The following is a 27,500-nucleotide window of genomic DNA, read 5'->3' as shown; positions in this document are numbered from 1 at the left end:
TCCAGGTGAGAGTCTGAGCTTACCTGCTCCAGGTGAGAGTCTCAGCGTACCTGCTCCAGGTGAGAGTCTCAGCTTACCTGCTACAGGTGAGAGTCTGAGCTTACCTGCTCCAGGTGAGAGTCTCAGCTTACCTGCTGCAGGTGAGAGCCTCAGCGTACCTGCTCCAGGTGAGAGTCTCAGCGTACCTGCTCCAGGTAAGAGACTGAGCTTACCTGCTCCAGGTGAGAGTCTCAGCGCACCTGCTCCAGGTGAGAGTCTCAGCTTACCTGCTCCAGGTGAGAGTCTCAGCGTACCTGCTCCAGGTGAGAGTCTCAGCATACCTGCTGCAGGTGAGAGTCTGAGCGTACCTGCTCCAGGTGAGAGTCTCAGCTTACCTGCTCCAGGTAAGAGACTGAGCTTACCTGCTGCAGGTGAGAGTCTCAGCTTACCTGCTCCAGGTGAGAGTCTGAGCTTACCTGCTGCAGGTGAGAGTCTCAGCGTACCTGCTCCAGGTGAGAGTCTGAGCTTACCTGCTCCAGGTGAGAGTCTGAGCTTACCTGCTCCAGGTGAGAGTCTGAGCTTACCTGCTGCAGGTGAGAGTCTCAGCGTACCTGCTCCAGGTGAGAGTCTGAGCTTACCTGCTCCAGGTGAGAGTCTGAGCTTACCTGCTGCAGGTGAGAGTCTCAGCGTACCTGCTGCAGGTGAGAGTCTGAGCTTACCTGCTCCAGGTGAGAGTCTGAGCTTACCTGCTCCAGGTGAGAGTCTCAGCGTACCTGCTCCAGGTGAGAGTCTGAGCGTACCTGCTGCAGGTGAGAGTCTCAGCTTACCTGCTCCAGGTGAGAGTCTCAGCTTACCTGCTCCAGGTGAGAGTCTGAGCATACCTGCTCCAGGTAGGAGACTGAGCTTACCTGCTCCAGGTGAGAATCTCAGCGTACCTGCTCCAGGTGAGAGTCTCAGCTTACCTGCTCCAGGTGACAGTCTGAGCGTACCTGCTCCAGGTGAGAGTCTGAGCTTACCTGCTCCAGGTGAGAGTCTCAGCTTACCTGCTGCAGGTGAGAGTCCTAGCGGACCTCCTTCAGGTAAATGTCCCAGAGTAGCCGCTCATAACGACACCAAGACTGATTCATCAAACAGGATAATTGCTATTGTGCTGTGTGTTCATTGCATGATAAATAAGCAAATAAATCCCTTTTAATTTAAAAGAATTTGAAGGGACATGTTGACCCAGTTAGTAACTTTGTCTTGGTGACACTCTTGGTAATTTACTGGTTGTATGTAATGCCTTTACACAGCACTTTTAAATGAAGACCTGAGGCCTGTAGTATATGCCAGTGGCCACGATTGTCCTGCAACTCTGACTCTCGCTGTTTGGATGAGGTGTCGTCAGGCATTTTAGGGTTCCTCTCCCTGTCTCCCGCTCCCCAGCTCGAACTGCGCAGTCCAGCTCCGCCCCCTCAGCTGTGAGGACGGCCCCGCCCACTCAGGCTCCCGCCGGTACCCCTGCAAGCCAGGTGAGCGCCCCCCCCCCCCTCCCCGAAAAACGCACGCCTGCAGGTCGGGCTGCATCCGGCTGCACGTGAGCAGCGGGCAAACGCACTCGGGCAGCAGTGTAGTGTAAGGGTGAGGGAACTGGGCTCGGTCACCCAGAGGTTGCGGGTTTAATTCCTGGTTGTCGCGGTGTTGTTGTGTCCTTGAGCAAAGATGTTGCTTTAGTTAAAATATTCAGCTGCATAAATGGATTGTGTAATTTGCTTTTGTTAAGAGGGTCTGTTAACTATGAACGTAAAAAATGTAAATGGAAATATTATTGGTCTTGGCGCCCTCTTGTGTTCAGAGGCTGTCAGTGCTTCTCCCAGTATGGCTCGTGAAATATAATAAGGATAGTGATGGTATTTTATCTAGCAAGTTGTGATTCTAAGTGTAGAGTCACCATCAGCTGCTGGTACCATCAGCACGTGGATTTAACACACACACACACACACACACACACACTCACACACACACACACAGACACATACATGCATGCAGACACCATTAATATGGAAATTTTGGTGGAGGCAAATTTACGCGAAGTTTGTTTCCTCTTGAAAGACCGCTGAAGCAGTGTGTTAACCGTTAGGCCCGCACATGGGGTTGTAATGTTGGGTTGGCTTGTGTGACACCGTCTCCAGGCAGCGCTGTCAATCAAGGCTCTGGAGAGGCAGCTGCAGCAGAGGAAGGAAGTAGATCCCGTCATGGTCGGCATCTTGGAGGAAGTGAGTCTGTCTGCCTGTCTGTCTGTCACACTGTCTCTTTCACATTCGTGAAAGCCCCTCATCTTCCACAGCTACGCTCCGCACTTCCACAGCTACACTCCACACTTCCACAGCTACGCTCCGCACTTCCACAGCTACGCTCCGCACTTCCACAGCTACGCTCCACACTTCCACAGCTACACTCCACACTTCCACAGCTACGCTCCACACTTCCACAGCTACGCTCCACACTTCCACAGCTACGCTCCGCACTTCCACAGCTACGCTCCACACTTCCACAGCTACGCTCCGCACTTCCACAGCTACGCTCCGCACTTCCACAGCTACGCTCCGCACTTCCACAGCTACGCTCCGCACTTCCACAGCTACACTCCACACTTCCACAGCTACGCTCCACACTTTGATGGGAGGTTGATGGGAGGTTGGCTGGAGGTTGGTGGAAGGTTCCAGGTGCCGGTGTAAAGCCTTGGTTCGGCTCTGTTGCCCCATCCCAGATCGCCCACTTCCAGAAGGAGCTGGACGACCTGAAGGCGCGCAGCGACAAGGCCGACTTCAGGGTGGGGACGAGCGAGGAGATGCAGGGGCTCCGGACGGCGTCCGACGACCTGCACGGCTTCGCCCTGGAGATCAAGGAGACCACGGAGGTGACGGTTACCTCTGGAGTGCGAGAGGAGCTGAATGTGTGTCCGCTTGAGAAGGACGCCTCAGTTAACCCTGTGTGTGTGTGTGTGTGTGTGTGCGCGTGTGCGCTCGTGTGTTCCAGTCTCTCCATGGAGATATCAGCTCTCTGAAGACCACCCTGCTGGAGGGCTTTGCCGGTGCAGAAGATGCTAAATCGCAGAGCGAGCTGAACAAAGATCGGGGATACCTGCAGCTTCTGTATAAGAAACCCCTGGACCCCCGCAGTGAGGACCAGCTCAAGGTGAACCCCGTCTGCCACAGAACCTTCCACCTGTGTCTGTCACAATAACCCAGCAGTACAGCTATGGGCTCACCCACGTCACTGTAACCCAGCAGTGCAGCTATGAGCACACCCACGTTACTGTAACCCAGCAGTGCAGCTATGAGCTCACCCGCTTCACAGTAACCCAGCAGTGCAGCTATGAGCTCACCTGCTTCACTGTAACCCAGCAGTACAGCTATGAGCTCACCTGCTTCACAGTAACCCAGCAATACAGCTATGAGCTCACCTGCTTCACTGTAACCCAGCAGTACAGCTATAAGCTCACTTGCTTCACAGTAACACAGCAGTACAGCTATGAGCTCACCTGCTTAACAGTAACCTAGCAGTACAGCTATGAGCCCTACCACGTCACTGTAACCCAGCAGTACAACTGTGAGCTCACCTGCTTCACTGTAACCCAGCAGTACAGCTATGAGGTCATCCGCTTCACAGTAACCCAGCAGTACAGCTATGAGCTCGCCTACTTCACAGTAACCCAGCAGTACAGCTATGAGCTCGCCTACTTCACTGTAACCCAGCAGTACAGCTATAAGCTCACCCACGTCACTGTAACCCAGCAGTGCAGCTATGAGCTCACCTGCTTCACTGTAACCCAGCAGTACAGCTATGAGCTCACCTGCTTCACAGTAACCCAGCAGTACAGCTATGAGCTCACCTGCTTCACAGTAATGGGCACTGGGACAAAAGCTGCCCTGTGTTTAGCTTATCATTAGTGCAGAGGCTTAGAATTTGGGGTACGCCCGCCCTGAGGACGCCCCTGAATCGGCACTGAGAGGTACATGAGATGAGTGTGCAGAAGCACAATGTACGATGGCCAAACACAGCCTTTGTACGCAGTTTAGACACACCAAGGCCCCAGGCTGCAGAAACTACTGGGTAAAAGGTCTAGGAGAGTTATGTCAGATGTTGCAGCGACCCCCAGTTGAAAGATGGGCGTGGCCTCTGGGTCCCTGTGTCTGCCGGTCTTGCGGGGTGTCCTCTCCCGGAGGGGCTGAGGCGATGAACGCACGCTCCGCGTCTCTCTGGAACAGGAGATCCGCCGGCTGTACCAGTACGTGAAGTTCGCGGTGGAGGACGTCAACGACGTGCTGGACTTGGAGTGGGAGAAACATCTGGAGAAAAAGAAGAAGCAGAGGTGAGAGAGAGATGGGTGCTGCGCTGAGACGAGTGAAGTTGAAGTGTATTGAGGACTGAATGAAGTGTGCTGAGAGTTGAATAAAGTGAATTAAGAGTTGAATGAAGTGCACTTTGAGGTGAATGAAGTGAATTGAGTCGAATGAAGTGAATCGAGTCGAATGAAGTGAATCGAGTTGAATTGAGCGTATTGAGAGTTGAATGAAGTGAATTAAATGTTGAATGAAGTGAATCGAGTTGAATGAAGTGAATCGAGTTGAGCGAAGTGAATCGAGTTGAATTGAGTGTATTGAGAGTTGAATGAAGTGAATTGAGAGTTGAATGAAGTGAACTGAGAGTTGAATGCAGTGAATTGAGTTGAATAAAGTTAATGGAGAGTTAAAGTGAACTGAGAGTTGAATGAGAGTTGAATGCAGTGCATTGAGTTGAGTAAAGTTAATGGAGCGTTAAAGTGAACTGAGAGTTGAGTGCAGTATTGCGGGTTTTCCCGCTCTCTCTCCCTCAGGCACCTGATAGTGCCGGAGCGGGAGGCCCTGTTCACGGCCCTGTCCAATCACCTGGACATCATCCGCCAGCAGGAGCACAAGCTGGAGGTGCTGGTGAAGATGCTCCAGTCCATGCGTCTCTACGGCTCCGCCTCCTCCTGGGCCACGCCCACCCGCCCGTCGCCCACGCCCGCGCCAACGCCCACGCAGCAGGGGTACGAGACCAGAGCAGCAGCACTAATGTAGGACAGACTGTCAGAACAGCACTGGGGTACAGCTTTGGGGAACAGCACTGGGGTACAGCAGCACTAATGTAGGACAGACTGTTAGCTTTGGGGAACAGCGCTGGGGAACAGCAGGGAGACACCTGGGAGATGTGCTGTTACTGTAGTCCTGAAGGGGAGATGTGCTTTTACTGTAGTCCTGTAGGGGAGATGTGCTGTTACTGTAGTCCTGTAGGGGAGATGTGGTGTTACTGTAGTCCTGTAGGGGAGATCTGCTGTTACTGTAGTCCTGTAGGGGAGATGTGCTGTTACTGTAGTCCTGGGAGATGTGCTGTTACTGTAGTCCTGTAGGGGAGATGTGCTTTTACTGTAGGCCTGGGAGATGTGCTGTTACTGTAGTCCTGTAGGGGAGATGTGCTGTTACTGTAGTCCTGGGAGATGTGCTGATACTGTAGTCCTGTGGGGGAGATGTGCTGTTACTGTAGTCCTGTAGGGGAGATGTGCTTTCACTGTAGTCCTGGGAGATGTGCTGTTACTGTAGTCCTGTAGGGGAGATGTGCTGTTACTGTAGTCCTGGGAGATGTGCTGTTACTGTAGTCCTGGGAGATGTGCTGTTACTGTAGTCCTGTAGGGGAGATGTGCTGTTACTGTAGTCCTGGGAGATGTGCTGTTACTGTAGTCCTGGGAGATGTGCTGTTACTGTAGTCCTGTAGGGGAAATGTGCTGTTTCTGTAGTCCTGGGAGATGTGCTTTTACTGTAGTCCTGACTGAGGGCTGTTTCTGTGTGGCAGTTTGGACAGTGAACTGGAGACCCTGAGAGAAGCCTTACTGAAAGCCAGCCTTGAGAGCGCGGCCAAGACCCCGTCCAAATCTCCAGGTAACGGTCCTTCAGAACCCTGCATGCACACCTGTTCCCTTACACATGCATGCAGACCTGTGTGAGTGTGAGTGTGAGTGTGTGAGCGTGAGTGTGTCTGTGTGTGTGTGTGTGTGTGTGTGTGTGTGTCTTCAGTGAGCTGATATCTCCATGGGACTGGAACGCACACGCAGACACATTTTGCGCTCACACCCCCGTTTGCTGGAGCACTCGTGCATGTACCCACAGCTGCATGCTTATTTGCGGGCAGGCCTTCCCTCTGGCGCCGGTGTGTCTGTGTGAGAGCGCCCTCTCCTGTGCTGCTGGAGCACGTTCAGTGTTGGTAATTCAGCAGCTGAGTTCAGTTCAGTTCTCTGTGTGGATCTGCTGGTCATATCCGCAGTTTAATGTGAAGTGTCTCATCTCTTTCAGCCAAGATGTCTCCCAGCAAGCAGTCTCAGCTGAGGAACTTCCTGTCCAAGAGACAGACCCCTCCGGTCCGCTCCACTGCCCCAGGTGCCGCCCACTGCCGTGGCCCCACCCCCTGCCCAGTTCCACCCCTTTCCACACCCTCAATCTCGCTCACAACCCCGCCCCATGCTCCTGCCTCCTGCCCCACCCAAGATCTCACCCTCTGCTTCTCTTATTTTATCTCACTCATTTACTCTTCAGTTTCTGCACATTTCTAGAAAATCATTCAATTTCGGCAGTTACGATTTTAATAGAGTTCCTTTTTTTAAAAAATTGTTTCGATCATCTCACACCCTTAAAATTCTATTTTTAAAGACTGTTAAAACAGCCATAGAAGTGATCCTGGAACTTACTACACTTGTCCTAAAGATACAGCGAAATAAATGTTGGAAAACGTGTCCCTAATGCTAGTAGAAACGGTGCAAAGCTACCATTAGGGTTGCTTTTTAGATTTGTGGAGCTCACAGTGGGCGGGTTTCGCCGAGTGATTGACGCGTATGGCCCCGCCCCCCTCACAGCGAACCTGTCCAGGTCGGCCTTCCTGTCGCCCACGTACTACGAGGACCTGGACGACGTCAGCTCCGCCTCCTCCCTGTCGCAGGCCCTCGACGGCGAAGGCGTGGTCCTGGCGGAGCAGGAGGTGGGGGGGGAGGATGTGGGGGAGGAGGAGCCGGCCCCGCCCCCCGTCCCCGCCCTGGCCGTGCCGCGACACCCCGCCGTCGTCCGCACCTCCTCCGTCCAGCCCGGATTCGGGGTGCCCTCCGCCCTCTTCAGCAAAGTGGGCCCCGGCCTGGGGCCCGCCGTCTCCCCCGGTGAGATAGGGGGCGCTGTGGCCCCTGTAAATCGGCCCTTTACATCGCACAGCACCGGACTGGCAGGAGCCACACGGGGAGGGGGGGGGGGAGGAGCTTTATGGAGGTGTTTTTGTCGCCGAAATCTGTTGTCTTTGCTCTAGTACAAGTTTGCAGCTGTTCTTGCATGTGTTCTCATATTAATGTTCAGGTTTGTGAAACCATTCGTGAGATGCATCGCAACGGAATTATTTTTGCTTCAGCCGCAGAGAGGCAGAACCTCTAGCCCTTTCGGGGAGTTCTGAATCAAAATTTCCATGGGTGTGATTTGCAGAGACCTTTAAGCACATGCACACAATTTTTTTTTGGAGCAGTCTCAAAACTAACAACACAACCCAGCGATTGGGGCGAAACAAATACCGTGATCAATAATTGGCTACATCGACCGTTATTGCAGTCGATATTTATCGGTGCGATTTATCGTCGCGATTTATCGCCCGTCCCTAACGTGATCTCACGCGTTAAAGGGTTAATGGCGACGCCCGTCCGCTTACACTCTGCAGCCTGCGGAGCTGCCGCCGGTGACCAGCCGGATTCATAAGCCAGCGAGCATTCTGTGGCACGGCAGAACTCTCTTTGGACGTGTCGGGGCCTGATGATGCGTTACTGTAGCGCCCGTTTTGTAGTTCAGGAACACTCGCTCTCGGTGAACGGCGAGTCTTACGTAGTTTTATTGTTTTTTTTTGGCGGTTTAGTTCTGGGCGGTAAGATCAGCGTCTCCGGGGCGGACAGCACGGCCTTCGCCACGAAGACGGTGAAGCACGGCGCCCCCCCCGCCGAGCGGGCCCCGCCCGCCACCGTGTCCGCGCAGCAGGCCGCGGCCACCGCCGCCCTCCGCAGGCAGATGGCCAATCAGAAGCCAGGTAGGAGCGCGGTTCATTTGAACCACACCTGGGATTGGTCACATGCTTTATCAGCCACATCTTTATTTATTTATTTATTTATTTATTTATTTATTTATTTATTTATTTATTTATATTTTTATTTTATTTTATTTTATTTATTTTACAGTCCTGTCTCATGTCTTCTCGGTAATGAAGTGGGCTTTACTGACGATGTCTAAGTGCTTTCTGAAGATGTTTTAAGATACTTTTAAGAAGATGGCGTACTGACTGCCAGTATCGGTAGCACGCTTGAGTCGTGATTTGGTGCGACGTCTTCGCAACGCTGGCGCCTGTGGCCACTTTCTTCACGGAAAGGAACGTGCATACTTCACGTTCTCAATTTAAATAGTTTAGTGTTGTCATGACGATTAGCAGTGTCATCACTTCTTATTTTGCTCCACACAAAAGGAAGAAAAAAAGCATTTGGTGATAAAATAAACACTTTTCCACAGGTCTAAACACTAATATATATATATATATATATACACACTCTCATGCACACACTCTCACACACACACACATGCACGCACTCTCACACAAACACACATAAGCACGTCCACACACACGCACACATACACAGACACACACACACACACATCTATACCTGGATTCCAGGCTATATTCCTTCATCTATATACCATCCTGCCATTCAGTGAGAAATATCTCAAACCTGCTGCCGGAAAAGTTCAGACCCAATATTTAGACTAAATTAAAAAATTTAAAAAGTGCTGCTCATATGTAGTTTTTTTCTTCTGTGCCTTGAATTTGCACAAAGGCGTAATTTCTGCTCCAGCGAAGCTGTGCTGTCATCGCAAACAGCCGGTTTACCGAACGCAAATTATTCATGTCGGGTTGAATAAAAATGTATTTATTTATTTATTTTTTTTTGTAAAGTGCTGCAGTTTAGCAGATTTTCTTCTCCGGTAGTCTGGCCCCTCCTTGCTTTATGCAAATGAGACGAAAGGTGGCTTGTGATATGCAAATGAGTTCGCGACACGTGCGATTTGTCTCGCCTCCCTGGAGAAGTCTGCGCTCGTTATTCCAGGGCGATTAAGAGGCCATTAAAGCGCTCTTAAAGGGCCGTCCGTCACGCAGCGGGCGACGCCCTCGGCCGGGTAAATTTCGGAAGGCCCGTGGCTCTGGGTCTCTCTCTTCTTCGGAGCGCGCTCTTCCCCCCTCTGGGGGAGTTACCGCACTTTCACCTCTGACCTTCGCGCTTGCGGCTGTACTGTAAGCCGCTGAACGGCGGTAAGGTGAAGCTCGTGCGGCGGGTCCTTAGCGGCCGTGGATACGAGCGCTGCTTCACGTTTGACACCCCCCTCTCCTCCCACGGGTGCAGTGGGGTAGCACGGTCCTTCGAATTTTTACTACTTTAGCCCTCCAGGCCCCTAGAGGCTAGCAGTTATCATCTGCGAGAGACTCTGAGCGCTGTTAAACTACATCTCCCATAGTGCTCTGCGCACCGTAGGGTAGTGGTTGGGGAACCGGGCTTGCTGCTGTAAGGTCGTAGGTCAGGCACCGCTGTTTTACCCCCTGAGCAAGCTGCTCAACCTGCATCGATTCAATAAAATATCCCACTGTGTGAACGGATTGTGTGTAAAAGTGGGCTGGTATGCTAAATTGCCTGTTGTAAATGTAAAATACTGACTGCTAAAATTTGAAGAGTGCAAGCTGTGGTGGTGGGGGGGGGGGTGGTGTCACAGTAGCAACTGAAGAGGCCATTTGGGGAATAAAACTGGGGCGGGGTGGGGGTCAGTGACTTCTACATATTTGGGTATCCCCGAAGGAAACAACCCATTTTGATTCCTTCTTAGCTGTGCCTGTGAAATATTACACTGTAGCCACCAGGGGGAGCCAGTCAGTTCCACAATGTGAGGGGTGTGCGTCATTACTGCCCACATTCCCAGTGTTTCAGTACGTGCCTTTTGCAGCATTACCACCAACACATGCATTCAACACAGCTACAGGCTCCTCCGATGAAAATGCTGATGGAAAAACATCTTCATTTGAGCAAAACAGCCTGTGGACTGAATGTGTTTTACTGTGGAGTTCTGCGCAGGCTATGGCACATTTTCTATGGGCAGGAGGAGGTAATCACACCCCGGTCTAGTCATGAGCTTCTGACCAGCAGACAAAAGCTAACAAGACGTTCAAGGTTGTGGCTGCACATCTGTCTACCACAGAATCTCATGTGATGTCGACCTGGTTTTGGTTGTGGTGACGTATGATGTAAGCGCAGGTTTGGTTGTTGTGATGTGTGATGTCACGGGGCATCACGTGACCTCCCTCTCCTTACTCTTACCCTGTTTCAGGTCCGGCGGTCAGCGCCTCCTTGACCGAGTCCACCCTGAAGACCGTGCCCCAGGTGGTGAACGTGCAGGAGCTGAAGGAGAAGGCCCCCCCCATGCCTGTTTCCACGGTGAACAGGTGAGTCGTCCATTGCCGTGGCGATAAGGTAGGTCCGCCCGTTTGGGTTTACCTTGTTGTGAAGACGGTTTCATACAAGACATTAAATATCTTAAATTTCTTCATATTCCACTGCTACTCCTGCTAAGAGTTAGTTTGCATTGGGGAAAAAAAAGGCACAGATTTATGCTTTATTTTGAAACTTTTTTTTGTTGCAATAAGTGAATAATTTTCTTTGGTTGCGGGGGAGCCTGTGTTCATTTCTCAGGGTTCCCTGCACGATAACCTACCGTAAATAAAGACAACCAAAATGATTTCAGCGTAAAGCTTTCTCTGATTTTTCTGTCCCGCTCACCGTGTAGGATCCCTGAAGTTTAAAGCAGGTCAGGCGTGTGACCTGATTGGTTCAGTCCAGACCTTTGTTTTTCAGGAGCAAATTACTCAAGTACACCCACTCTTGTGTAAAAGACTCCACCAATAACACACTGGGGGAAATTTTTAGAAAACCCAGTGAAACGCAAATTACTCAAATGCACCCACTCTCGCGTGAAAGCGAAACGCAGCCGATTTGCATAAACGTTTGAGTTCGACGCCGCCCCCTCCCCTCCCTGTCTGCGCTGGGCTCCCATTCGCCGGCTTCTCCAGCGCAAACGGGGTCGCCGCGGCGTCCGTCTGGCCAGGCCCAGAAACCGGTTTCAGCCAATGGGGTGAGGACGGAGGCGGGGCTTCCTGGAGGGGGCTCAAAAGCAGCCAGGTCCGGTGCGCCCCGAGAGCTCTTCCCGGGAACGCCGTGGATCCCGCCGTCCCGCTTAACGCCGGATTTATCCAGAGCATCGCGCGCTCTGTGACCTCATTACAACAAACGCAATACCGCGGGATAATGCGTCTGTGCAAGGGAGCTAAATTAAATCGGTCTTTATCAGAGCACTGGACAGTTTTTAAATCCTTTTTGTCCTCAAAATATCGCTGTCTGTCGAGGGAGGCTATTAGCCGCTGTCTGCGTTTAAAGGCTGGTCTGATCTCACCAGAAGATAATTGCTTTGGCTCGAAACCGCAAAACATAGTTATTTATTCATTATTTGTTTTTGTTTTCAGAATATATTTACTAGTATTCATTATTAAGTCTGGCTACAGGGGACGCTGGTAAACAGTGGAAAAGTGTTTGGGATATCGCCCCAGTGACCTGAAGGTTTTGAGTTTGAATCCCAGCCCGAGGACCAGTAGTGCCAGGAGGTTTTGAATTTGTATCCCAGTCTGAAGAAGTGCAAGTCCTGAAGGTTTTGAGTTTGAATCCCAGTCTGTGGAAGAAAAAGGTTAGAAGGTTTTGAGTTTGAATCCCAGTCTGAAGAACGGAAAGGTCAGAAGGCTTTGAGTTTGAATCCCAGTCTGAGGAAGAGAAAGGTTAGAATGTTTTGAGTTTGAATCCCAGTCTGAAGAACGGAAAGGTCAGAAGGTTTTGAGTTTGAATCCCAGTCTGAGGAAGAGAAAGGTCAGAAGGTTTTGAGTTTGAATCCCAGTCTGAGGAAGAGAAAGGTCAGGTTTTGAGTTTGAATCCCAGTCTGAAGAACGGCAAGGTCAGAAGGCTTTGAGTTTGAATCCCAGTCTGAAGAACGGAAAGGTCAGAAGGCTTTGAGTTTGAATCCCAGTCTGAAGAACGGAAAGGTCAGAAGGCTTTGAGTTTGAATCCCAGTCTGAAGAATGGAAAGGTCAGAAGGTTTTGAGTTTGAATCCCAGTCTGAGGAAGAGAAAGGTCAGAAGGCTTTGAGTTTGAATCCCAGTCTGAAGAACGGAAAGGTCAGAAGGCTTTGAGTTTGAATCCCAGTCATAGGAACGGAAAGGTCAGAAGGCTTTGAGGTGGGATCCCAGTCATAGGAACGGAAAGGTCAGAAGGCTTTGAGGTGGGATCCCATTCCGAAAAAAAGAAAGCCAGAAGGTTCTGAGCTCAAACGCCTGACTGAGGACCATGACGGCCCTTCTGCCGCAGTAGTTCCCGCCGGTTCCCTGCTTTTCAAAATAAAAAAGGCGTCCGTGGCATGAAAGAGCTGGCCATGTATGCCGGCCGCAGCGAGCGTACCGTCGGGCGCGGGGGGGAACAGCTCCGCGGCAAAGCTCCGCGTTAGCGCGCCGCGGCTAACCTAGCGCAGCTGGGGCTCGTGTGTTAAGCCCTGCTGGTGCAGAGCCAGGGGGCAGCTAGCAGATGCAGCCAGAATCAGGCTTCATAGTCAAGGCAAGGGACATAGCTGCTGCTGCAGCGCTGGGGGGGAGGGGGGGGGGCATAGCCATGGTTCTGGGGGGAGGGGGGGGGGGGTGGCTAGCGGGCATAGGGAGAGTGAAAGTGAGAGAAGGCACAGATGCCCGCAAACAGAGCGTTTTCCTGGGTAAACCTTTTTGTCATCGCTGTCTTTATTTCCCCTCTAGGGCTGTGAGAGTACGGTCGTCCAAGGCCGCCGTTTCAAACGGGCTGTTTTAAACGCTCCCATGCGCTCCCATGTCACACACGTCCCGTTCTGGGCGTAATGACTGGAATTAGCGCGCGTTTTATTTCGGGCTGCCAACCGGCGCGGAGTGTAATTTACGCACGGGTTTTGGGCCGGGGATTTATTTTAAGGGCCAGGGCTGAAGACTGGTAGGTGGCGTCCTGTTTTAAACGCCTCTGCGTTTAAAAGCGAAAGCTTCACCCCGCCCCTTCCTCCCGCGCAGAGCCGGGCCACGGTGTTCCAGCGGGGCTCGCGTGCCGCTTCTTTAAAGAGTAACGCTGTACTCTCTCCACTAAACAAATGCAGTGTGTGTGTGGGTTTACTTGTGTGTGTGTGTGTGCGTGGGTTTACTTGTGTGTGTGTGTGTGTGTGCGTGGGTTTACTTGTGTGTGTGTGTGTGTGTGAGTGTGTGTGTGAGTGCGCACGCGTGTGTTGACTTGTGTGAGTGCCCACCCGTCTGTTTGCTGGTCTCACACGGTTTTTTCCCCTAGGTTCGACAGCAGCGAGCGCAGGGCTGTCAATCACCCGCAGTCGCAGTACGATATTAACTCAGCCGAACTTCAGCCGCACACTGATTATCTGAAGCAACAGAGCTTTCATGCAGGGTGGCAGAATAACCGCAACGTCTGGGGTGACGTCCTGCGCTCGCCTTCCCGTTAGCCTAGCGGACGCTACCCGGGCTCCATGTCTGTTTATGCTTTAAAGCGCACGTTAGCACGTTAGCATCGAGATTAGCGGCCCCACCCGTGCTTTATTCTGGGTGCAGGTGCAAAATCTCAGCGTAGCGTAGCGAGTCGTAGCGTAGCGATTGCTGAGAAACACGCTGTCCGTACTCTGCCAGATACGGAGTTTGTTGTTTAATAAAGTGCAGATGCGGTACCGCCAGTGTGACCGAGCGCGGAGGGAAATTAATTAACGTAGCTCTCAAAAAATACCGAGTTTGTAAAAGCGACTCGAGCGAAAAAACAGAATGTTTTGGAATTTCACTGAGTAGGACTTTATGTGCGGCGTTGGCTTTGGCACGAATGATTGATAAAGCCACGTTTTCAGTTTTTATTTTTTATTTTTTTTTTCCCTCCCCCCATTACGTGGATTTATTGAGGTCGCGCATTCACACATCAGTAAGAGGCAGGCGGGTAAAAGCAGTGGTCGACAGGAACTCCGACGGGTGCGATTTCTTTTATTTATTTATTTATTTATTTATTTATTTATTTTTCGCAGTATGACGTACCGAAGGGTTGGTTTTTCGGTTTGTCCGGCCCGTGACGTCGTGCCGCGGTTCGGGTTAGGTCGAGCCAGGTCACGAGCTGACAGGGAAGCTCGCTGGTCCAAGGGTTTGCTCTCGAAACGTGACTATGAACCAAAAACACAGGCACGGATTTCTGTATCTCCGACTCCTCCGGTTATTCTCCTTCTCTTCCTGGCATTATCTTTTCTTTCTTCCACTTTTATTTAATTTTTTCTCTGTCCTTTCCATAAACCATTGTCGCCTTTTCCTTTTGGTTTCTTCTTCACTTCCTGTTTCATTCCATCTCCCCCTCTGTCTCTCTCCTCTCTCTTTCACTCTCTGGTTTTCTCCCTCTCTGTTCCTGTCTCTTTCTCATTTCAGGGTGCTTCCTACTGAAACCACAGCATTGCTGTTCAAGCTGCTTTGGAGTTTCTCCATGTTTGTTTTCTCGCTTTAGGCCAGAATCCTATTAATGCCCATAATCTGTCACTGTACAGCCAGCCAGTCGTCAGAAACTTCTGGAAATATGTAAATGATCCCTCATTGCACGCGAGAGCTGTCTGAGCCAATCGGAAGCACACATTCCGAAATGCGAACCATCCCTTTTATGCAGCGATATTTAGGGGATCAGTGTCAGGTTTTGAAAAGAAAATTGCCATTGAAGTTCGATTTAAGCATTTTTTTTCCTCTCTCTCTCGCTTGCTGTACAGTGAATTTCGCGCGTAAGTGGAAGTGGAGACGTGGAGACGGAGAAGTGGAGACGTTTGTAACGTGTTTTTTAAGAAAGCCGTGGGCGCGGTTGGCGTTTGTGCCCGGGTTCCGTTAGGGCCTCCGTCTCCCCGGCGATAGACTTGTGACGGCTGAGGCGTTTCGCGGGGCACCCGGTCCGCGATGCGTCGGCGCGCGTTCGCCCGTACGCCCCGCCCGGTTACCGGGGAAGGTGAGGTAGACGCCCCCCGCACGAGCGCCCCCCGGAACAGAAGCTAGGGGGCGCTACGCTCTGTGGCGCTCGCCAAACACACCACCCCAGCTCCACCCATCCACCTTTAGCAAGGGCTGCGGTGAATTATTCACACCCAGGCAGGCTAGCCCTTCAGTCGAGCTCTCCAGCGCCCTCTGCAGGAAGGCAGGAGCATCAGCACTGATGTTTCACGGCTGAGATGCCAGTTAGTGTAGCATTAATGTTGCATAATGGTAGAGTTAGTGTAGCGTTAGTGTAGCCGTTAGTGTAGTGTCAGCAAAGCGTGCGTGTAGCATCAGTGTAGTGCTAGTGCAGCTTATGTATGGTGCTAGTGTAGCATTAGCATAGCGTTAGTGTAGCATTAGCGTCGCATTAGTGTAGTGTTAGCATAGTGTAGTGTTAGCCTAGTGTAGCGATAGTGTAGTGTTAGCGTGGTATAGCGATAGTGTAGCAATAGTGTAGTGTTAGCATAGCGTAGCATTAGCATAGTGTTCGCATGCGTGTAGGGTTAGCGTTTGCGTAGCATGCCTGTGTGAGTGAGCGTGGTATGCAGCTGCTTGCAGGGACAGAGACTAGCCCTATTCAGGCTGCTTTATTAGGTCACTGCCTCTCACTGCGTAATCAGTAGCCACTGATCCATTTGCAGGTTTGCCTCTCTCTGTCTCTTTCTCTCCGTCTCGCTCACTCGCTCTCACTCCATCTCGCCGGCTCTCTCCCTCCCTCTCTGTCTCTCTCGCTTTCACGCTCGCTCACTCGCTCTCCCCTCTGCTCCCCTCTCTCTCTCCCACACATTACTGCTGTCTCTCTCTCTCTCTCGCTCTCTCTCTGTTTCTCTAACTCCAGCATGTCTATTCAAACTGAATGTATTCACATGACAGTAATAGTCCAGTGTTGCCACAGGCACAGAACTGTGATGCATCCAAGATCATCTCTCAATGTAACACAACATATTAGAGAAAAAGAATAACAAATATACCTCTCTCTCTGTCTCTCTCTCTCTCTCTCCTTCCCTCTATCTCTCCCCCCCCCGCTGCCCCCCCAACCTCCCCTCCATGCCTTTGTGTATTTATTTATTGTATTTTACCGTGCTCAGTTCTGCACAGTTCAGGACTCACCTGAGGCGTTTCCCAAATGAAGCACACTGAGAGCACTGTCCCGAGCTGTCCGCCTCTCTCTCTCCCTCTCTCCCTCCCTCTCTCTCCCTCACTCTCTCTCTCTCTCTCTCTCTCCCTCCCTCCCTCTCTCTCTCTCTCTCTCTCTCTCCCTCACTCACTCTCTCTCTCTCTCTCCCTCCCTCCCTCCCTCCCTCTCTCTCTCTCTCTCTCTCTCTTTACGTCCCCCTGAGCATAAGCATGAAAGTTTGAAATATTTTCAAACGGATAACTTTGTTATTTAAACATATTTGTTCTGAAGGTCCAGGTTTTTTTTTTTTTTTTTAAGTTTTTTTTTTTTCAAAGTGTCATGCACCGCGTGGGACCGACACACCGCCACCCGCCATCTTGAGCCCGAGAGCCGGGGCGGTAAATTAGTGGCCCATCATGGCCGCCGCGAGGGGAACCGCCATCGCCACGGAGATTGAGTGCCGTTGGAATATCCGGGGTGTCGCGGTGTGGGGGATATTGGATTTCGGGGTGTGCGCGGGGACGACGCACCCCCCCCCCCCCTCCCTTACAGCTAGAGCAAAGGGAGGCAATTAATCATTCGCTGCATCTTAAAAACACAGCCCTCTCCTATGCAACCCTATCCCAGGTGCTTGTCTTCACTGTACCTACATGAGCTCCCCTCCCTTTGAAGTTCATTTAGGGACAAACTGTCACTTTCAAAAAGAAAGTAAGTGAGGTGTTAATAAATAATAAATAATGTTCGTAAATAATGTTTTGGCAAATAAAATAGTGTGCGTGTACACACTCTCATACTTACGTACATACATACACACGTATTCATCCCAAGCCATTCGGTATAGGACATTTGGTTAGGCAAAGAAAAAAAAAAGAACATTTACGGTCTTGCGGATGTTGGGATGGGGGGCCTTGTTTGGTTCAGTGTGACAGGCTGCTTGGCCACCGGTTACATTTTCATTTTTTTTTTTTTTCATATCATATTTTCAATATTTCGTATTTCACGTTTCATTTTTTTTTCTGCTGTACTGAAAATAAGTATACATTCCATTCATTGGTTATTAAACAGCTGTGCTTTTGTTATTGTGGCTTAATCCCAGAATGCAATTTACCCGGGCCCTGTATCGCGAAGCGGGAATCCTGAGTTAGGTGGGTAACTGCTCGGAGTAAAACCCGGAACCCTCCCAAATCTGGAACATGGACTAAGAGCTGTTCCTGGTAAAAAGAGCTGTTCCGGGTTTTACTAAGTGCAAGTATCTCGCTAACTCAGTGATCCTGCTTCCTGAAATAACCCTCCAGGCACTTGCATGACAGGACACAAAACAGAATTTACAGAAATGTAATCTTTTTTTTTAAAAAGGCTGTTTTGTATTTGTATTTTTTTCACCCGTCATGTGCTTGACGAGCACGCGCGGTTGTTTTAAACCGAACGGATGGGCACATGAGCGCGTATCGACATCCTGTGTTTTTTGCGCAGTTTGCTTCCTGTTTCGTTCACACCGTGGTCTTCCTCTCTTTCGCAGCTCTTCGTCCCCCGTGCCCGCCAGTCAAAGTCTGCCGACCAATCAGGCCAAGCGGGTAAGCGCTCGTTTGTACTCCTGTTCCGGAACGTTCCGTTGCCTTTCTCAGTGACATTTTGATTTGTGTTCCAAAAATCCGGCTAGCTCCTGACATTTACACATTTGTTGTAACCATAACCCACACTGAGATACTTAAATTCAGGTCTTGTATCCAAATGAATTTATTCATCATCGCCTTATTGATCATCTTCATTGACCTTATGGTGGTTATTACTCCTTTTCATAATTAAACCCATGGCTCTGTCAGAGGTCTGGCTCTTAACATATTTAATGATTTCAAGAGATTTCTTTACATTACATTACAGGCATTTAGCTCTTATCCAGAGCGACTTACATTGAATCCATTCATACAGCTGGATATATGCTGGAGCAATGCAGGTTAAGTACCATGCTCAAGGGTACAACGGCAGTGTCCGACCAGGGAATCGAACCTGCGACCTTCAGGTTACAAGACCAGCTCCTTAGCCATTATACTGCACTGCCGATTTCTGCGCTGTACAGGATAATCATTTTAAGTTCCTTCTGAATAGTTTAGATTCCTCTTCCTGCCTGCTTTCCGTCACCTGAGCAGAATTCCAGGAAGTCCGTAGCAGCAGTGTCAGAGGCTGCTGCGGATCCACGCGTCACCACGGATCCCTATCTTCCCCGGATGGCCTATAGGGCAGGCTCAGGCCAGCCGACTAGCCCATCCGGGTTATTTAACGATGAAGCCCCGAAGCCTAGCATTTCCATGACGATGAAGACACGTAGAGGTTGAGCTACTCCCCCCCCCCCCCCCCACCCCCCACCCCCCCCCCGCGCAAGAGCCCCGAGTTCGGACGCGAGGATTAAATGAAGTTACGTTTCCTGGCGTCGGTTCGGTCACGAGCGGCGGCACCGCCCCGCCGCGAGGGGTTCCAGCGAGCGCGGTCGCTCGTCCAAGCGTTAGAGCGAACGCGATCGCTCGTCTGAGCGTTTCGAGCGAACGCGGTCGCTCGTCCGAGCGTTTCGAGCGAACGCGGTCGCTCGTCCGAGCGTCCGAAGGTTGGGTTCAGTCAGACGATGCAGGGAAACGCTTTCCGATTGGTGGACCGTCCTTTCCCGCATATATCCTAGCGGTTTTAGGGGGAGGTAAAACAACGGTTTTACGACGCAGACGATTGCAAGCTGTGCTTTTTAACGGCGCGTCTGGGATGCTGCGGTATGGAGATGCGTCCCGGCCGCTCTGCGAGGCCTTATCTTCCTCCCCAGAGCTTCAGCCGAACGCTGACCCTGCTGCTGCCGCCGCTTCGTCGTCGTTTATGATTAAAAGCTCTTCAGCGCTGCTGCGTAGCGTCTAGTACAATGCAGTCTGAACAGGATGGGTATGCCACAGAACCTGCATATGAGATTGAAGCGTACACACACACGCACGCGCGCACGCACACACACACACACACAGACATGCATACACGCAGACACACACACGAGACTGCAAGTATGTTTGCTGGTTTCTTTTTAATTTTGATTTGTTTTACTCGTTATCTCCTTAATGAGTGGACTTATTTATTCTCTCTCTCTCTCTCCATCTCCCTCTGCCTCTTCCTTTCCTTCTCTTTCTGTCTCCCCCTCCATCTCTCTCCCTTCTTGCTCTCTCTGTCTCTCACCTCTCCCACTTTCTTGAGTGCAGAACAAAGACGTAAAGCCAGTTTTAACTGTAATGTACTTTAAATACAGTCTAAATACTCTCAATTAGCCTCTTCAGTCTGAGTCCAACCAATGTGAGCGGGCCCTGTTTATTTTCCTTTCAGGTTCGTAGTTTTACATTCAGTTTTTCTGTCTCTCTTTCCCCCCCCCCCCCTCCCTTTCCTGAATGGCCGCGCGAAGAATTCCACGCAGAGCGCCGTGAAGGTTGCCGCGCCGACCGGCGAGAGCTCCGCCTCCCCGCAGCCCGGCTTCATGTTCGGTGAGCAGAGCCGCCGTCCCCTCCGACAGGTCTCTTCGGGACCCGCGATTCCGATTGGCTGTCGCGGGTGGTGCCAGGCAGCCATTGGGTCGCGGCTCTAAGGGGACTGGCGAATCGGAGCGGTCCGTGTTCAGTTTCAGCGTTGATTCGGTGTTGGGTGTTTTGGGACTGCAGGTTTGTAACGGGTTGTGTTTGAGCTGCGTGTGGCAGGAATGTGAGGAAGAGGATGGAAGGCTAGGCAGACTGCACTGATGAAGGCAGGGCAGGTCAGGTGGCTCTGTGGAGCGAGTGATGATTCTCACACATGATGTTTCTCTTTCTCCATCTCCTTCTTTCTTTCTTCTGTCTCTCCTGCTGTTCAAATTTCTCGTGCCTTTTCTTCCATCTCTTTCTCTGTCCCTGCTTTCTTTTCTGGTTCTTAATTTCTTCAATCCTTTTTTCATTCTTTCCCTCCCTCTCTCATTCCCTACCTCTTGCTATTTTGCTTTCTTTCGCTCCTTTTTTTTTTCATTATCTTCCTCCTGCATGCTCTCTCTATCCCCTCTCTCTGTCCCTCTCGCACTCTCTCCCCCCTCCCTCACTCTCCCTCTCTCTCTCTCTCTCTCAGGTGCAGTCACCTCCAGCTCCGCCCCCTCCCTCCCGGAGCAGACCAGCAAGGCTTTCTCCTTTTCCGCCGCGTGAGTGCCTCACCCCCCTCCCCCCAGAAAGGCGCTTCCTTCCTGTCTGAGACTACCCGCTTCCTGTTTGAGCGTTTAAACCAGCTCTTCGGTGGCTGACTCGCAGCCCACAGCCGGTCTGACTGAGGCAGAGTGGAACCCGTGTCCCTGCTCCCCTGTCTCGCTCATTAAAGATTTCACTTTTAACGCGTAGCGTGTGGGCGTTCTGCCTGTTTGACTGTTTAAATAGGCTAAGTGTTATTCCTCTCCTCGATGGCTCAGTTAATGTGGGACCAGTGGTCGTGCATTACATTACATTACATTACATTACATTACAGGCATTTGGCAGACGCTCTTATCCAGAGCGACGTACAGCAAAGTGTATAACTATAACCAGGTACAAGTAATGTGGAGAATGTCTGCTTTGCTTTGGCCACTGTAGAAGGTTCAGAGGAGTCGTCTGTCCTCTCTGGAGCACGTGGGGATCCTTGAAACACAGTTTAGCTTCACCTCGGTGATGCTTTAGGACATGAGTGTAATTATTGAGAGCTGGAGTCTCATACCCCCCCCCCCCGGGCTGGTTTGAACTTGGTACGACCCAGGTTTGCGACAGTGTTGAGTCGGAAGCTCCTGTCCGTCTCCCGTAGGTCCGCCCACTCTCCGGTGGCTCGTCAGAAGAGCTTCGAGTCCCTGAGAGTCGTCCCCGTTTCTGCGACCGATCGCTTGTTCGCTCGTTCGTTTATTCATTCGCTCGTTCGTTTCGGCAGGCCCGCCGGGAGCTTCTCCTTCGCCTCCCTGACCGCCTCGTCCGCCTCCGCCTCCCAGGGGGGCGTGGCCTCGCAAGGTAAGAGGGCGGGGCTCCGATGAAAGTTTCTCCTCCGACTTGCGGGAGTGCGATTAATTAGCTCACTGTTTTGCTGCATCGTTAAAGTGCGCGAAGCGTGAAAGCGCTTCTGATGGAACATTGTGTGACATCACGGTGGATTTAACGTTTAAACTGGTTTTTTTTTCAGGCAAAGACGTCGGCCAGCCGAGCAAGTTCTCCTTCGGCAGCGGCGGGGGTGCCAAGATGGTGTTCGGGGCGCCGGGGGAAACCCCCTTCGCCTTCAACCCGAAATCGGCGTCCCCCGTGCTGGGGCGGACCAGCACGCCCACGCCCCCGCCCCTGGGCCCGGGCGCGGCCCTGCGGCCGGTGGGCAGCGGGGAGACGCTGGGCAGCTTCTCGGGGCTCCGCGTGGGGCAGGGCGAAGAGGAGCGGCCCCGCCCCGCCAGCGCCGGTTTCGGCTTCGGGCCGCCCGACAACGGGCCGGGGGCGGGGCCGGCCGAGTTCGGCTTCGGCGGGGCCTTCCAGCAGGGGAGGCCGGCCGAGCCCGCCCCGCCCGGGGACGGCGACCCCCCCCCCGAGCCTGCCCAATGCTGCCGCGCCCGCGCCGGGCCCGTCCGCCGGAGTCTTCAGGCCGCCGGCATCTGTCCCGCCGCCTAGCGCCTCCCCCGTCCTGTCCTTCAGCAGCCTGCTGGCGGCCCCGCTCTCCACCTCCGCCACCCCCCCGCCCCCCGCCGCCTCCCCGGCCCCCGCGCCCAGCGAGGACCCCACGCCCCCCCCAGCGGCCTCCGCAGAACCTCCTCCTGCCGCCGAGACTCCGCCCCCTGCCCCGCCCAGCGCCCAGAGCCCCGCCCCTCCCGCCGAGACTCCTCCCCCCGCGGAGGAGAGCGCCCCGGCGTCGGCCCCCCCGCCAGCCGTCGCCACAGAGGCCCCCGCCGCTGCCGCTGCAGCCGACGCCCCCGAAAAGCCTCCCACCCCCCCAGCCCCATCCCCCTCTCCGGGCCCCTCCCCGTCCCCCCCTCCCCCGTACCCCGCCGCCCCCGTCACCCCTCCCACGGAGACGGCCCCCGCCCCCGAACCCGCCGCCGCGCCTGAGCCCCCCGTATCCACGGCGACGGAGGCAGCGACGGCCGGCGAGGCGGCACCTCCGCCCCAGCCGGGCTCCATCTTCACCCAGCCGGCGCCGGTCGCCACGGACACCACGCTGGGGATCACCGCCCTCACCACGGTCATCACCACGGTCGCCTCTGGCTCCGCCCCCACCCAGGAAGCCGCGCCGGCCCCCGCCCAAGCCCCCGCCCCCGTCCCCTCCCCCTCCCCTGCTCCCTCCCCCGCCCCCGCCAGCAGCACCGTTGTCACCACGGCGACCGTGTTCGGAGAGCCCGCCCCCGCCCCCGCCGCCGCCAGCGCCGCGCCCTCCGGGTTCGGGTCCGCCGGGTTCGGGGGGGCGTCGCCGGCCGCCGGTTTCGCCACGCCCGCGTTCGGCCAGCCCGGAGGGTTCGGCCAGCCCGCCCCCACCGGGGCCGGCTCCTTCAGCTTCAGCCAGTCGGCCTTCGGGTCCGCCCCCGGGTTCGGGCAGCCGGCCCCTCCCCCTGCCGCCGCCGCTGCTGCCGCCGCCCCACCGCCGTCCAGCAGCGCGGGGGGGCTGTTCGGCTCGTCCGGCGCCCCGTCCGCCAGCTCCTTCTCCTTCGGTCACATGACCACCAGCGCCGGCGGCAGCGCCACCGACGGCAGCGGCGGCGCCGGGCTCTTCGGCCAGGGCGCCACGCCCGCCTTCGGCCAGCAGAGCTCCGCCTTCGGACAGAGCTCCGTGTTCGGCGGGAACACCACCACCACCTCCTCCAGCGGCTTCAGCTTCGGACAGCCCGCGGGTAAGAGTGTGTGTGTGAGCGTGTGTGTGTGTGTGTGTGTGTGTGTGTGCGTGCGTGCGTGTGCGTGTGAGCGTGTGCGTGCACGTGTTTGTACTACTATCTTTGTGAGGACCAAATGTCCTCACAAGGATAGAAAGATGAGGAAAACTACGGGAAGTGAGGACATTTTGCTGGTCCTCACAATTTCAAGAGGCTGTTTTAGGGTTAGGACTTAGGGTTAGGGTTAGAATTAGGCTAAGGTTAGGGTTAAGGTTGGGCATGTAGTGGTTAGGGTTAGAGGTTACGGAATGAATGTAGTCAATGGAAATCAGTCAGAAGTCCTCACAAGTATAGCCATACATACACGTGTGTGCGTGCGAACTAACAAACCTGCGTATGTCGCTGTTTTGAATAGGGACATCTCGTAGATCAAGCTAGATATCATTGCTATTTTATTTTACATTGAACCGCTGTTTGCTAAAGTTTAGAGAAGGCATTTTTGCTAAATAGACCAAATAGGGCTCGAATGCTGTTCTAATGTGGTCACAAATAAGTGGACAGATGATCCAGCTCGGTGGCCTAAGATATCGTTCCCTGTCAGATATTCTGTCTTATCGACTGCCCCGGTATGGGAACGTTTCAACTGCATTTTGATACTTGACCACGAAAAGCAAACTAACATTAGCTAGCTGACCGTGATTGAACCGTTTGGCTTTTGAAAACTCGGTCGCACACGTAATGTTGCTAGCCGCAGGCTTCTTGACAATAAGTAAAAAGTGCAAAACCGGATTTTTAGATCTGTCTGGCGTGCTTTGAACCAGACAGCAGCTTTTTTTTTTGGCATTTTGAAATTTTCAACATATTTAATATTTTGCTAGACCTTTAACTGACAGCTTCATTGATTTCCTAAGGAATTCAAAGCTTTCCCCCTTTGGGTAGTTGTATCTAGTTCGAGCTCCTCAGAATGCTGTTTCTGGCTGTGTTCCGTTAGCCTAGCCTGTGCCTTGCCTACACCCTGTCGGTGACTTGAAATGATGACCTATCAGTGGGATTGTTTCAGTAAAGTTATGAAGTTCATTTATTATTACGCACACAAAGACTGTCCTTGGGCTCCGTCTGCACTGTTTTAATAGGCTATTTGAGTGTAGCGGGCAGAAGGAAGGGAGGTTAAATTCTGTGAGCCGCGTTGATGGCTTTTCTTTTCTGTTCGTCTAAATTAAACGGCCCTCTAAACAGACATTGCTCGGCGCTTTCGCATTGCGGTGGATATTTTTGGTCGAATGCGTTCTGAATGTAGGCGAAAAGGAAACGCATTCAGGAAGCCCTGAGTCAGGCATCAAGCGTCACACGCATTTTTGTTGGGCGAGCTATTTAGAGTTAATGAACTTTACCGTAACGACTGTCTTAGAACAGGAAGTGAGATGCCGTAGTAAAGTGCACGAGGGACGTGGGAAATGTAGTATCATAAGGAAGCAAATGGGATAGGACCACTGAACTGCATAAGAGCTTATAAACTAAGTTATGCAGTTCATTGGACAGGAGATCAGTGTTACGTTTAGAATAGATTCAGCTGGTAAAATAGGCGAAGCGATGCTCTGTTTATGCTAGTGCATTTTCAGGCTTTGGCAGAAGGCCGTAGCGACCGCATCAGTTACACAAATAAAAACTAAATGAAATGGATCTGTTTTGAGCTGGGATGTCGCAAGTGGGCAGCAGCTCTCTCCTTTTTATTTTTATTTTTTTAATCACGCACAAGGCCAATGATTTAATTATAAGCTCTTGCCCGGGGCGGTGGGGGATTTGTTACCTAACCCCCCCCCCCCTCGCCGCCATCGTTCCCGACCCGTCCTGTGCGTGAGCTCAACCTCAGATCCCCCATCATCCCTTTCGCCTTCCACGTCCTATGGGCTTGGCACCGCGCCACTGATCTAATAGAGCTCCACATGTCCGCTTCAACCCCCCCCCCCCCCCCCCACCACGCCAGATATTCCCATCTGCTTGTGCTGCTGTTGGGTTGGCCTCATGCACCATGCAGCCCAAAACCAGGCTGGATTTCTGAAGCCCACTTCCTGGTCTAGTTGAGAGACGTTGCTCACTCGCGCCAGTGCGGTTGGCTCCAGTATAGGTGTTTCAGCCACCCGTTTCAATGCAAGTCAATGGTAATAAAATGGTCGAAATACAAAGTTAAATTTTTCCCCACAAGGACAAGTAGTTGCAATAGGTGCCTTTTCTTCGTCTAACGTGCCAATTGAAGCCATTTTGTCATTTCGACAGTGTTTTTAATGTTCTGCGGACGAATCGGACGAGTCACTGTATGTCACGCGCTTAGTGGGTGACCCTGGACCCAGCCCAGACTTCATCACCATGTCAGACCTGTTTTGGATTCAAATACTTTTCTGTGCTCTGTTGATCTTGCCTGGTGAAATTGAGCCTGCCAATATGACCAGAAGGCGGGGTTTGCACCTTTTGAGAGTATTTCATTGGTTCCAATACTCCAGACACGATCTGTATAGTGTAGAAAAGTATTTGAATCAAAAACAAATACGTATTTGACCCAGATCTGGACCATATAAGACACTGCGGGTCGAAAACTGCACTTTCACGGTTTTGAAACGCTTCTCACATGCCCATGGAAAGTCAGTGGTTGATGTCACAGTCATTTTGTCCTTATTTTATTTCTACGGTCCGTCCTTAGCAACAGTTACAGTTTCATTACGAGCACTCAGCTCATACGTGAATGGTTGAACTGTCGCCAGTTTGTTTCTGTTGAACGGAAGTGACTTCGCTGCTGTTTGAATTACGCTCCACATTTGTTTATCAGTCTGTCTCTTACCGAAGCCCCTTTCTATAATAGAGTGGACACTTTAGCTAACGGTTAGCATTCGTAGACTAGCCGGCATCTTTGGTGAACATCCGCCCCCTTATCAGTTCTTTGGTTCACCTGAGTTCATTTTCGAGGAATGTGCAAAAAGTTTTATTTTTAAAAAGAATTCGATGTTTATGAGATGTTTGAAATGAGCTCAGCTCGGTTACGGCATGGAGATTTATCTGGGGGTCCGGCAGGAGGCCCTTAATAGCGCCAGGAAGCAGTCGCTGCCGCTGTGGGACCCGGCGGGAGAGGTCGGGGGTTAGCAGGGGTCATTGGGGGGTCATGTGCTACCCGTCGCCAGGCAGGTCCCGTCCAGGGCCCGGGAGAGGGGGGCCAGGGGAGCGGTTCTTTCCCAGGCATTCCCAGAATTCCCCTGCAGGGGCCGAACACTTGGGTGGGCCACCTCCCAGACCAGCTGACCCGAGTCAGCCGGCTGGCCGAGCCGCACCCAGTGTGCCCTCCCCTCGTCTGGGAGAGCCCAAACCAGCTGACCCGCTGCTCTGGCACTGGGTGAGCATCTGGGCTCATTTTTAACATTTTTTGAGCGGTTTGCCCCCCTGTAACCTCAAACAGTGTTTCATATGGAATTTAAGGAGCCTGCGTGTGTGTGTCGGTCTGTGTGTCGGTCTGTGTGTCTGTCTGTGTGTGTGTCTGTCTGTGTGTCTGTGTGTCTGTCTGTGTGTGTCTGTGTTGTGTGTGTGTGTGTGCTGTGTCTGTCTGTCTGTCTGTCTGTGCTGTGTGTGTGGCAACTTCGGCACAGCCAGCTAGCAAAGCCGTTTCCCCTGGCAATGGCTACGAGCTGCTATGTACCATCTACCGCGTCAGAGGACGAGGCTAAAATCAAAATTTCACCCACGACAACCCCCCCCCCCCCCGGAAAAAGCGGAAAAGACTTCAGGCTTTTAATCGGTTTATTGATCGCTGCGATCGATTCGTTTGTCTGAACGTTTGCACTCGCCCCGGAACACGTCCCTGTCTAGACAGCTCCCTGGTTATGGGGTCTCGTACCGGAGTGATCTGTTAGTTTTTTAACTTTTTAAAAAAAAAAGATTTTTTGTATGAGTTTTGTGATGAGATTTCAAGTAGTCATGGTAAGAGTTGCTGTTATCGCAGGGAAGCTTGGTTAGGAAACTATTTTTTTTACCCTTCAATCGGTCTGTCATACTATTTTTTATTCTTTTTTTTTTTTTTTTTTCTTTCTTTCTTTCATTATTTCTGGCCTTTGATAATTGAAAGCGTCTGGTTGTCCCATAATTCCCTGGACTGTGTTTGAAAAGCAGTCTCTTCCTCTGCAGCTATAAATGACTTTGCACGTTTTAAATAAACCTGCAGATTCGCCACCTCTATCTCTCGCTCTCAGCTCTTCCTTAAACTCTGAGTGGAAAAAATCCCCAGCTTTCGCTGAAGCTAAAATCCGCTAATCTTTTATTTTTTAATGTTTTTTTTTTGAGGTACATTGCGGTCTGTCGTATCCCACAGGTACTACTCAACCTTCACTCTCTTCT

The 27,500-nt window shown here is 52.2% G+C and overlaps 1 protein-coding gene across 1 annotated transcript in view; it reads left to right on the top strand.

The window, feature by feature from the left end:
- nup214 (nucleoporin 214) overlaps window positions 1-27,500 on the top strand; it is a 69,098-nt gene that overhangs the window by 15,183 nt on the left and 26,415 nt on the right. Inside the window, exons 14-32 of the mRNA XM_035391661.1 lie at window positions 1,405-1,490; window positions 2,151-2,234; window positions 2,729-2,878; window positions 2,998-3,156; window positions 4,230-4,333; window positions 4,838-5,032; window positions 5,833-5,918; window positions 6,330-6,413; window positions 6,887-7,180; window positions 7,915-8,082; window positions 10,416-10,530; window positions 17,817-17,871; window positions 19,719-19,797; window positions 20,405-20,474; window positions 21,221-21,297; window positions 21,467-21,868; window positions 21,903-22,258; window positions 22,337-22,551; window positions 22,621-23,147. Coding sequence (XP_035247552.1) covers window positions 1,405-1,490; window positions 2,151-2,234; window positions 2,729-2,878; window positions 2,998-3,156; window positions 4,230-4,333; window positions 4,838-5,032; window positions 5,833-5,918; window positions 6,330-6,413; window positions 6,887-7,180; window positions 7,915-8,082; window positions 10,416-10,530; window positions 17,817-17,871; window positions 19,719-19,797; window positions 20,405-20,474; window positions 21,221-21,297; window positions 21,467-21,868; window positions 21,903-22,258; window positions 22,337-22,551; window positions 22,621-23,147 — 3,306 coding nt within the window. The remainder of the gene's footprint in view (window positions 1-1,404; window positions 1,491-2,150; window positions 2,235-2,728; window positions 2,879-2,997; window positions 3,157-4,229; window positions 4,334-4,837; window positions 5,033-5,832; window positions 5,919-6,329; window positions 6,414-6,886; window positions 7,181-7,914; window positions 8,083-10,415; window positions 10,531-17,816; window positions 17,872-19,718; window positions 19,798-20,404; window positions 20,475-21,220; window positions 21,298-21,466; window positions 21,869-21,902; window positions 22,259-22,336; window positions 22,552-22,620; window positions 23,148-27,500) is intronic.

Source organism: Anguilla anguilla, chromosome 14 (assembly GCF_013347855.1).
Source record: "Anguilla anguilla isolate fAngAng1 chromosome 14, fAngAng1.pri, whole genome shotgun sequence".
NCBI classification, from domain to species: domain Eukaryota; kingdom Metazoa; phylum Chordata; class Actinopteri; order Anguilliformes; family Anguillidae; genus Anguilla; species Anguilla anguilla.
Note: the sequence above shows the minus strand (reverse complement) of the source record. Positions and strands in the feature narration are given on the sequence as shown.